The sequence below is a fragment of the Neodiprion fabricii genome, chromosome 2 (genome assembly GCF_021155785.1).
Source record: "Neodiprion fabricii isolate iyNeoFabr1 chromosome 2, iyNeoFabr1.1, whole genome shotgun sequence".
In the NCBI taxonomy this organism is placed as follows: Eukaryota; Metazoa; Arthropoda; class Insecta; order Hymenoptera; family Diprionidae; genus Neodiprion; species Neodiprion fabricii.
The window spans coordinates 13,934,183-13,946,700 of record NC_060240.1 but is presented as its reverse complement, the minus strand read 5'-3'; the positions used below and the strand labels follow the sequence as shown (position 1 = coordinate 13,946,700).

Genomic DNA, 12,518 nt, shown 5'->3' with positions numbered 1-12,518 from the left:
TCGTACTTGATGCGCACCAAGCGCAGACAGTGAAAAACTCTATAACATCGGCGAGAGGTGCAGTGTTACCAGATTGTGAAGGATTTAGGAGGAATTGGAATTTTCCGGGGAAAAAAATGTCTGGGAGTTTTTTCAGGAAGAATTGAGGAATTGTCGATTTACGATTCACTCGCCGATTTTTTAGTTTATACTGCCTTTATTTGCTATTTTTCTGTGTGACAAGTATGGTGAGCGAAAGGCGACCGCGTGAGGAGAGGTATCAGGTTCTATCGGTAAGGTAGGCAGAGGATTTCACATATAAGGGCAGCTTTTGTTGATAGGTGGATTTTATTTCTACATACCAATTATATAAAATTATAAAAATTTTAGGCAGTAATTTTTTGTGGTTTAGGGCAATCTAGCAGGATTTCAAAATTACTCTAGGAGCTTTGTGCGACAGCCATCCGGCAACACTGATAGGTGTTCTGTTCTCTAGGGTCTTTACTGAATGACTCTCATAGCATTTTTCAAACGAAACTCTGCATTTTGGATTCGGACGTTCATGACTTTCTGTTGCTTTAATTTAGAGTATCCGGCTATCTTTCCTACGGTCAACGTCAACACCTCTATAGGTAAGACCATCAAGTGTGACCCTTTCCCTTCCTCGAGGTTATCCCTTCATCCTCACTTATTTTACGTCCCATAAGAAATAGATTAGTTTTTGGGGTCGTACCGATCCCAAATGACCGAGGAGAAACTTTTGCGAATTTGACTTCCACAACTTTACACACTCCAAATGCTGAAGAGCCGGTCCTCCTTAGACTTAGTGATAACTCTTCCATCTTCTCCGCAGAGACGCTTGGTATTTCCAAAGCTTTAGATTTCGCTACGACTATGAGCTGTTTTCAAGAGCCTAATCCTCTCAGATTCACTGAGTGTTCTCACTGCCTTGGCGCAGCCTTTGACTAAAATCAAAGTCAATCCTATCCTGTTCTCAATAAAATAGCAATTATTTGATCTTTACAACCATGGAGGCCAATGTATCCTAGTTTAGATGCCCTCCCATATTGGCATCTTTGGCAACTAGCATGCTGATCTAGTAGCCTGCTCAGTTGGCGATCAGACAATTGAATTGAATAACCGGATTTTTTGGGCTGATATTAAGCATCTCTTAGAAAGCTTTATCCCAACTGCAAGGAATTCTAGCATCCTTTGCTCTGAACGCCAAAGCAGAATCACTTGTTGCACTTTCGCAGATAAATTCTCCAATCGACCATGTGGTTTAGCACATATAAATTATTTTTACTAGTAGCATTGCCCAATTCACTAATGGCAAGTTTCGAAAACGAGTTTCATTTTCGATATTGACAAAATAAATTAGATTCAGTTGAGTTGCCATGTGATAGATAGTGTTTTACAAAAGGTACAAACACATTTTGTACTCTTCAGAGGATAGAAAATTATGCTACTATCAGCAAGAGAGTAGCTGTACTTACTGACATGATTGTTTAAAATTTTTATTGGTGAACTCATGGTATTTTCAAAGTATATGACAATTACTAATACCCAGGAATTTGTGGATCTCCTGAAGTCTGGACAAATTGCTTGATGTCGGAGAGTATCCAATGATTCCTAAAAAATGTTACGAATTCGTTTATAAAGTTTGTATGATTATTTGTATAATTTGTAATTTTTCATATGAGCAAAATGTAATTGTAAATTGTACATATTTGGTAAAAGTAGTAGTTTGAAATCGATCTACAAATTGATTATTGGATGAATAATGCAGCATCAGCAAAAATATTAGATCTACATCCAGAATCAAGGATTGCACCTATTTAGGCATCTGGTTACTCTTTCTGTTCTGCAACATAATCCATATCTTTAATGCTTAACAGAATATTGAACACTTCCGCACTACATATATCACAACCTTCAGGTGGTTCGATGACAGAGTACATAGATACCAACAGGTTCATTTCGACAAGGAGTCTGAAATCAACATGGTCATTTGATCCACAGCACTCCCGCATCATTCCAAACAGAAGCTGTAAAAACAAACCAACTTCTTGAAAAATTACTTACGTATAAAATACTGAGATATATAGTGGAAATGTACCTCCAGATTAGGTTGATTTAGGCGTGCGGTCATGAGATACTCAAAATCTCATTCGTCAACAACGAAAATTCAGATTTCATAAATAGCTTTTGTTCAGAGAGATAGGTAGAGATTGTAGATCATCAATGTAGGATCCGCAAAACAGCGATAAGGAAGTGTAGTGAACGAAGCTGGATGATAATTAACGATAGATGATGATTATTAACACAATGATACAATCTACTTTATTCGATACAGTGATATGATCTGTATCATGAGAGAGCTGTACAACAGCTGAAGGTTTACATAATCTAGATGATACATAACGTTTTTACCCAAAGTTATGTCAACAGATTGAAGAGTTGCCAAAATTTGTACTTCTGGTTACGTGACAATTGCATTTGAATATTATTTTGGTTACAAAATTATACTTTGTACCTGCCAAGTTAGATTTCCAGGTACCAATCACATATCGATGTTTGAATATTTATTGCATGGATGATAGCCTTCATTTCTTGACAGAATCTAACGTTGCCTTTGCAATCTTTCAAATCTTTGTAGCTATTTTTAAAAAGTTGCAAAACATCCACGATGCCGAAGAACTGTAACATTTGATTGGAACCAAACGGATTCGGTAATAATGCAGTACTGATAGTAACGGAATAATAATAAGAAAGATAGAAATAATAATAATAATAATAACAATAACAATAACTATAAGAATGACAATAATAATAGCAAATTCGTTCAAAGTTGTATGATTTTGAATGTTAGGCTTCTAAGCTTTAGGGATACAAGTCTATCTGGTATTTGAAAAGGAAGAAAACGCATATGAAATCTGTACAAATATGAAAGTGCAAGATTCAGGTATAGGTCTATTTTGTCTTCTTACCCAAGCTTGGTTGTACTTTTGCTGATATGTGAAGAGATTTCTGATGCATTCGATTAAACACGGAAAATCAGAGAAAAACCAGTGTCGGTGTGCATAGTCTACAATATCATCGATGGCAACATTTTTGTCCGTTACCCCAAATGTGTTCCACATCGATCGATTCCTGCTTGCTCCGTCTGTTGTAATTGCATTGATGCGTAAGCTAGCTTTTTCTGGTAGTATGACACATTCTATTATGATTTTGTGCACGATTGTTCCACTAGCTTCGCCCTTACTCAAAAAGCACTCTGATTTTTGTACCCATTTTCCTTTGAATAGCACCAATGCGTGATCTCCTCTTGTGCCTGAAAGTGAGTTATCATATAATAACTATATAATTTGTGAATTTTTTTTTAATCGAAAGTCACATACAACGTATATCTTGAGGTGACATGTTCGAAGTCGCTGTTTTCAAAGCTTCGAGGATGTTGCACTGAAAGCCATACGTGCCTTTAACCACTAGAGCGAGTGCTTTATGCCTCCTGACATGAATGTAGGCTTTCTTACTTTTCATTCGTAAGAGCAAACACCTGTAAATCCATTGTGTTTTATACTGTCGATCGTTGTTGCTTTTGTAATTCACTGCCGATAACCATGCTTCAACAGTTGATTGCTCTGCATCAGACAATCTTGAAATTGCTTCGAGTACTGCTTCTTGCTTGTCTTTTGCACAGTTTAATATCGTTGCTTCAATCTTGGTCCTAAGCATCTGGAATAAGTATAAGCAAATGTAAGACCAATAAGGTTTCAGGGTACTTTATATAATATGATCGACTCGTACCTGCGAATGAAGCCTCTGATTTCGACAATTGACAGTTTTACACCGTCGGTGAACATTTTCTTTCAGTTTTTTTTTGTAACATCATTTTCTAATCCTGATCTCCAATGCTTTCGTTTGATGGTATAAATAAATTTTGCACACTGAGAGCAATTTTTTCCTTGTCGATCCGTTTTACTTTCGTTGTGTTCGATTACGTAGCCCTTGAAATCCTTTTCTCTGAAATTGTACAGATGACAACACTGAATTTAAAATATGAGGTAAATTTTAAGCTCATTAATCAACTATGGAGTGCTTTACATGAAGAGTTTGATCTCTTTTCGATTATTATTTAGGAGTTTATTTTCGATATATGATCTTGATCAGGCAAAACTTTAATGAAATAATGCATATGATTACCTCTCTGTTTCACATGCACCGCATAGAATAAATTTTTACACAGTCTGTAACACTTGAATGATGTCTCTAACGTTGCCCACATTGTTCACAACGTCCATATGGATTTCTTGACCTTTTATAAAAACATGTACATGAAACAACATTTAGCGCTGCAATTATCAATTCTATTTTGATAGTTGCATTGGTTTTACAATTTGTAAAGGTAATACCGCCGTAAAATAATACTTTTATGGCGTGTTACAGTTGAAATACGTCTTCAAAAAATTTTCTATAATTTCCAACCTAATCGATCGGTGTATGAGTGTTTTATAGGCAGGATTCCAAGTGATCAGCTCTGTGAAGATTTTGCTAAAATGAGGATGGAAAATAAAATATGCAAGCCAGCGGCGCTACAGGTACTGTGAAAAAAGCAGTCTTTTGGCTAAACTGCTTGTCATTGTTCTTCGCAGTCTTTAGGTAATCAACATCTGCCCGGGAGACTACAGTACTCAAGAAAAAGAAATTATCTTCGAACGTTCATGCTTTATATTTTATTCGCCATTGACTCATAAACAGTTTATACATTTTTAGGTGAATATAATATACATACATATTTGTCGTATCATCCTCATTGATACGTTACATAACGTACTCATTTTCTTGTAACGTTAATAGCAATATATTCATTTTTTTTTTAAATTTTGGTTGCTATCTCATATGCTATCCATTTGCTTTCTCAATATTTCGACCTTATTACTTCATCCTGTACAATTTTTTTTTACTTCTAGCATCGTATTTTGCAATTTTACGGCACTTATTACATTTATGATTCCTCACATTTATTTCTCAACGAGGGAGTCAGATTAGTACATAATGGCATGAATAATTCCGAATTCAATGGAGTGAACTTGAGAATCTCCCTTCGTTATTCGGAGAGAATTTTAAATCAACATTTTTGTAAATAATCACAGACGTCTGCCAAATGTAGTAGGCTCTTCTTTTAAACTAGCCTTACGAACAACAGATTCGTTTAAGTCTATATACCTAGAACTAAACAACGCTACTCTCTAAAACGAAAATGTGTTGTACATTTTCTGCCACCTGCCAAATGTATTCGTGCACAATGGAAATATTGAAATATATTTCTGTAACGTGCGTGTAATCCATAATCGCCATATATATATATATATATATATATATATATATATACACACATATATATGTGGATGCCAACAGATGCGAAGACGCAAGAAAGTATTTTCGCTGAATAACGAACCGAAGCTCGGGCTTCAGCGGCTTAATCTTCGCATCTCTTCGGACGTTATAACGTGATATTTTCATTGCTCAAAAAATGCACAACCACTTTCAAACTGAAAGGCAATGACCATCTATTTATTCTCTGTAATCCGTTATTACCTTATATACACTAAATTTGAAATGTTGTGTGATTAGTATCAATGCATGTGATATTTATTTATACAGCCTAACATGTGTATGTTCGTAACTGGCTTCGTGGACACAAAGGTTAAACTATATTGAAGTTAGTAACGTTTACGTAACGATTCATGCCGAGGAAAAACCGTTATTTCGCGATTTTGGAATTATTTGAAATTCAGTAAACCGTAACAAAACAAAATACACTCATATTTTGAGATCCTAGTTCCTTCAAAATCATTGTAAAATTTAGAAAGTAGTGATTTTTCCCCCAATGTTTCGTTACGATTTCGTTACGATGACGTTACTATCTTCAACCTCGTAAGATTGAGGACTCCTAGTTCGCATGGATACTCGACATCTTCCGAAACATTCATGTCTAGCATGTTCTGATGGTGTCTACGGATGGTTAGTTAGCAATATTCAATGCTGCGTCATATATTTATATAGTACAACGTTTATATCTAATTCTTCCGGGAATCATGGCACATCCCGGGTCAATATAGCATCGACGCGGGTGCGTTCGGGCATCTTTCGTCATTTTCTCTGTTACGGAGGTGTAAAAAAGAAACAATGGCATCAGACACAAAGAGTTGGGCGATTCAACGTACTACGGGATTTACGATCAGGTCGAACCAGCGGTTGAAACAAAATCGTGATAAAACAATAATTAAGAAAGTTCACTCGAAACAATCTTAATAGTTAAATAGGCATATAAAAAAAAGTCCCTGTGACACAGGAGAAAATTCTAAAACGCTGAATATTAAACGTAAACACCTCATTACGTTCACAAATTCAGAAAAAATTGGTCTATTATTTTTTTACCGAAAAAACTACATTCCATGTCCGATTTTGATAAACAATAACTCATTTTCTTCGTAAATAAATTCTTCGTAAATGGTTTCCGTCAGTTTTTTTGCAAAAATGATGTACTTAACGATAGATCTTGTTCTACCAATCGACAAGCTCAGGAAAAAATTTATCTCAAGCGACTTGTAATGCTTTCATTTGTGTTAAAAATACGCTTGTTATTCATCAAAATCAGAGCGATCACGTGGATTTTTGGTGAAAAAATTGTATATACTCTGAGGTCGATAATACAAGAGTTTTTAGATTTGAGATTAGGTGTTTAAAATTCTTCTTCCGAATCACAGAGAGTTTTCAAATTATATTTAACTTGATGAGGTTTAACTACACCGTTTAAACCTTTTATTAGTCATGATTTTGTTTCGACATATGTTTGAGCTATCTATAGGTCCTATAAATCCTCAAAGACACTTCGATGAGCATGTCATTCGCCAATTCGGCGGCCTGATACTCAGCTGCAGTCCAATAAAATGATCTATCTGGGACGGTAACACGTATTTTGCGTCTCGTGCTTTGCAGCTTCTGTATACCATTACAACTTTTAACCATGACAGTGTAGCCAGCCGTCCTGATATCGGATTATCTCGCGTGAAATGCCTCTGCACAATTAACGTTTCCTTTGATACAATTTTGCCGCCTCGTTCTCTCGCCATTACTGTCAGCGATAGCCCTAATACATTCAAGTAATGTCATTATAGGTCGTAACTATAAGTAAATCATTATTTATTACAATTACTTCGTTCAAATTGGGTCGATACATATTATATATCGTATGTATACATGTCATAAATATAACGCATTTTCTATGTACAAGATTTTACGAACTTTTTCCATTTCACTCACAAAAGGTGTTAGTGAAACTTGTTTTATGCCCTGCATACATTTATGCGAATTTTGCATCGTTTAAAGTAAGATTTATTATTGCAACGTTCAATTTAAACACTCCAACTTTCTTTCTCGTTTGATTCACATAGGATGTAAAACCGTATGAACATGAAGGAAACTAGTAACGAAACAAAATAAAAAAAATTAACATTAAACGAAAGATGCAATGACGTGAGTGCAGTTAGAAATACGAAATGTAACGATTTAATCACATATTCGGTTAACCATTTCAATAAATATGATATTTAAAAGATAAGTATTATATTATGTTACTATAAAAGTCGTCAACATATGGTGAAGAATTTCATCACCCACGATGGAGCTCATGCGGCTGCACATCAATAATTTTAGTATTAATAATTTTAAGAAAAGAATCACATTATACATAACAAATAACCTTTGTAAAATTTATATCAACTCACTAAGCACTATAATTATTCATATTTTTTCTTGACCCGACGAAGAATCATTGTTTTACCGGCAAAGTGAAAATCATTCCAATCGTGTTATTAAATAACAGTCATCATAATATACTAAACACTAATTCTTGTAGAAATAATATAGAGAAAAAATTTCATTTACATAATAAGTGTATAATATAACGCAAGCTCAATCTGAGCGATTGTGTGAATTGCAATTAATTACAACGCATTTAATTATACGATTTCTTTCTTAATCTAATAATGAGTTTCGTTATAAATTTCATCAACTAATCTCAACTTCCACGTAATGGATTTTCGGCGTGCGGTCTGGTTTACCAACTATGCTTCATATTTGGGAAATGTGACGACTTAAATTTGGAAAGCTGACCACGTGCCCATAATAATGCTCATCATTGTCACACATCGGTAACAAAAGCCTATGGATGGTGGAGGTAAGGAAAAGTATCTCAAATGGGTTTTCAATTGAAAAAGTGTCCACCAAAAAGTGACAAATAGTGGTTCAACAAGTCATCAGAATGGCGCTAATAAGCAATCAGAGTTCAATCTGATTGCCGCTTTCTTTTAAATTGCGGAACCTTAGCTTCAGCAACGCCATCTTAATTGTACTTTATTTTATGGACACTTTCTGTACACAGAGATAGTCCTCATTACCTCTACCTTTCATATGCAAGCCATATTCAAGATGACGCTCTGGTGTTTAAATATTCCGACAGAACAAATGAAATGACGTATCAGATTTTATTGTAGTTCCATGGCATTCCGAAAGATTATTCGTAATTCCGATCATAATCAAAGTATTTTTAACGTGTTACTACGCTAGTAATTATATTACGGATGAATGAATGAGTTGGAGAAGAATTAGGATTCCGCGAGCCGATGTCAATAATCGTAGTTCCAAACCAGGCGGCGCTGAGACGTTTCTGAATAGTGCTCAACGTATGCTTAATCGCCTTTAATGAAATTTAACTAAAAGAAGCACGTCTTTAACTAACATAAAGCCGGGATAATTCAGCTTGCGCCGAAGCAAAGAGATTCATAACCCCACGCATTCCTATTGGTTTATCATATCCAATTGAAGACCTTCTCGATTGTTGCAAATACCGTTTTGGATAAGAAAAGAAATAATTCATAATAAAACGCTGCCCACGTAACACTGCAACGCGTCTAACAGAAATTTTTTGAACGCTCTTTTTGTGCTGGTTTGGCAATTTTACTTTTGCGTAACCTTTACATTCACATCGCAACGTTTTCGGATTCTATAACGCATTCATATTGGCTTTACAACGCTATTCACGCTCTTAATTGGACGTAAATTTCACCAATGGCAATCACTAACTACACAATTGTTCGTTTGGCACTTGAATTATTATTACTAGTTTTTTTTGTTTCTTTAATCTTCAATATTTCATTGTCAGGAATGTTCAAAGGATGCAAACTTCGACATGCCCATGTTACTACAAGAGTTAGTAGCATCTGGCAAATGAAAAGAAATAAGATTAAAAAATGACGCGATAAGTGCAACTGGCAGGTGAACAAGAAAAGCAAATACATGTGTAGAAAATCACACGCACACGTATTTAGCAACAATTCATTGCTCTATACAAAGTCATATTAATAGGTATGTCGTGTCAGCATAATATCGTATTGGCAATAGGTATTCAAAAAGGCACTAACCCTCACATAAACTCAAGTTAAATCTTACAAAATAACAATAATTGCTAAAAAATTCCCGGGCACAATCAGAAAATTTACAGATGACAGAAAAAAAAAAATACAACCAAGTATACATCAAGCAAGTGATGCTCACGATTCGGAGTATATTATTTTATCAGATTGATGATTCAATTCAATAATATTCGACTCGTTAGCAGATTATTCAATGATCGACATGTAATGCTTGTAATTTTGAGAAAATTATATCCGTTTTCATTCTACTTTTCTATCTAGACAGTGAATTTCGTAAATCTATCCTTTTCGCGATTCCTTAGGTAGCAGATAATTGTAGGCTAGGTGAAACACCTGCGACGTGCGCAGCAATCATTTTATCGGTTTTCCTACTTCGATATCATCTCGGATAACACTATCGACTAACAATCTCGTACGAATTTGCGACAAGGAGGCTGGAATAACATTTCGAATATGGTACCGAGACTAAATTTCAAGCCTATCAGCGACTGTCAAATTCACTGACATTATAGGTATATTGTAGAGGAATATGTAGGTATATTGATCAGTAGGCGCGTTACAATCGCTTCTTTGCCAGCACTCGCTATATTTTTCCAGCACTATTTTACCCTATGTCCAAGCATGGATCAAATACGTTTTGCTTTTATACTTATTTCGAAATATTGAAAATTTAACCACGCGATTTTCATCTTCCGGTAGGTTCTTAGCTGGTCTCTACATTCTTGTTTGTAACATTCTTCCTACATATATCCGAACAATTTTTTCAACTCGAACGCATAGAATAAATTAATACACATTGCTCAAATCAAATTAATATCTATACGCAAGTATGGGGGAAAGCACATTGCACACTTTCGTTATAAAAATACATCTATTTAAATTGCGTTACAGTTAATTGGCTGATAAAGCTCAGCGGGGAATGAATGCCTCGCCGAAATTTACGTCAATGCAGAATGTCAATTTATATGCGTAAAACGATACGCCGGACACTCGCGAAATGAATAATAATACATAGCAGAAGCTTCGTCTGTTCCACAAAATAGCCGGCAGATATCAGTTGTATGTGGTGATTGATCGTAAAATATGATAGTGGCGCTATTCCGGCAATTTTCCCCGAAACGTTGAATATGCCTATGAGACATGACTTAATCTGCCACTGTAAGTGCTGGTGTTAAAACGTTGCTCGTTCTTCCAAAATCATTTGGGAATGATACCAATTTTCCATTTTTCAAGCAATTATACTTATACCGTGCAGGTATATACTTCATTGACTTACGCACAATTGTTAATATGTATGAATGCATACAGATAATGATGTAGGTAGGCATACTCTATAATTCGTTTGCACCAACCCAGCTTGAAGATAGTAAATGCCGCAAAGTGTGCCTTGGCTCTAAACTAATTGACAAGTTGAAATGCGTTTTGGCAGTATGACATAGGTAATATGCACCTAGACTCAAACATAGCCATAACTTTTTTCTCCAAGATATGGCAATCGTTATTACTGTAATTGAGATACTGATTTACCAGTTTGGTCAGCTCGAGGAAATATAATGGTACAAATGAGTTTCTACAAATAAATTACGGGTATCGAAGGCAGTCTTACGTTCAGTTCCAATCTGAGTAGAAACTCAAGAATTAAAGGAAAAAACATCATTGGAAAACTAAAAAGAAAGGAAACATTTAACTATTTCCAAGCCGGAAGGATAAAACTTTTCCACAGGCCTTTTTTCTCAGAGTCCGCCAAAGAGAGGTAGTCAAAATTTGACCCGTTTCCGATGCTTTATTTCCCCTTGCTCTGCCGTTTTTTCGCTTTCTACATCTTCCTTCACCCGAACATTTTTATCACATTTATCAACATTCGTCGAGTGATCCGACGAGGATGGTGCATTTTAAGCAAAGATTGAAAAACGCATAACGAGAATAACAGAACAAAGAAGGAAGGCTGGCGACATATTATGAGCGACCGCTGCGGCTCTATCTAAGCCATCATCCATCGCAGTTCTTACATCTCCGTTGTCGCTCGATGAGTCTGAAACAAGAAGAGTCGAATGCATTGATCAATGCCTGGGAGGTGGACGGTTCAACGGATTAAAATTTATAGAGCGGTAATTCGTAAGTATAGAGTTATTATAGCTCGTGGCTTGATCAATCGACTTTGCTGGATGGTTCCTTCCGTGTTCCGCTAGAGGAGGATACGTATCCAAGCCCGTGGTTGCAAAAGGAAATGATAAGACTAAGTCGGTAATAAAGTGTCTCAATAATTAAGGAATCAAAAACAAAGAAAAACTAGTGTCCATGCCGGTATATCTGTGGTGAATTTTGCTCCAACTTTTCAATACAGGTCACCCTCCTGCAGGATTTGTTTTTCAGCTTTTCACCTACACAGTTGTATGCAAAGCTTTATGGATTAGCAGCAGGTGTGAATGTTCCTCGGCTTAGTTAGACCTCATTCGATTTCTTTTAAACGTTTCTTGCTTTTTTGTTAAATATAAAATCCAGAGAACCGACGTTCTGAATCAAAAGCTGGGAAAAGAGTAGACGAATCGTTGAAAAAGTCTTCGGCAATGTCATTTGCGTCAGTTATTCTGAAAACGAATGGAACAACTTCACTACTATGTAAAACAAACGCTTTGCAATTAAAAGTTTCAAAATGATTAAACATTGGTATTTTTTATCCGATCCTAACGTATAGGAATGTTGTTTTACTCGTGTTCATAATTATCAACCCAAATCGCATTGCCGTTGTTTTGTTAAAGAGTTTTTTCTCCTTTCCCAATTTTTTGTACAGCCTTGAGGTTTCATTCATCCTTAAAATAAAATCCAACTTGGAACAAATTCATTTAGCACAGTGATTTGGCATTCAAAGTAACACAATACGATGCAAAACTCAAAGCCAAGCAGGTGCCCGATATCAAGTTTAGTGTGATTCTTACGATCACTGACGCAGAAGGTGGTTACTAGGTACTATTTCTGATGGTAACTTATCGTCATACTGCAGTTTGTCGCATCTAGTTGTTGAAATGATAATAATAAAGC

The 12,518-nt window shown here is 35.7% G+C and overlaps 1 protein-coding gene and 1 long non-coding RNA gene across 2 annotated transcripts in view; both read right to left on the bottom strand.

Annotated features, from left to right (window-relative positions):
• Positions 1-339: 339 nt before the first annotated feature.
• LOC124176746 lies at positions 340-4,030 on the bottom strand. Its single transcript, XR_006869453.1, has 6 exons — positions 3,790-4,030; positions 3,381-3,717; positions 2,970-3,313; positions 2,099-2,679; positions 1,706-2,027; positions 340-1,611 (listed from the first exon to the last, which is right to left on the bottom strand). It is a non-coding gene; the product is annotated as an uncharacterized LOC124176746 (long non-coding RNA).
• A 662-nt stretch (positions 4,031-4,692) lies between these two features.
• Positions 4,693-12,518, bottom strand: part of LOC124176743 (division abnormally delayed protein) — a 67,400-nt gene continuing 59,574 nt past the window's right edge. The window contains exon 8 of the mRNA XM_046558380.1: positions 4,693-11,511. Within this exon, the coding sequence (XP_046414336.1) occupies positions 11,372-11,511 (140 nt within the window). The 3' untranslated portion in view covers positions 4,693-11,371. The remainder of the gene's footprint in view (positions 11,512-12,518) is intronic.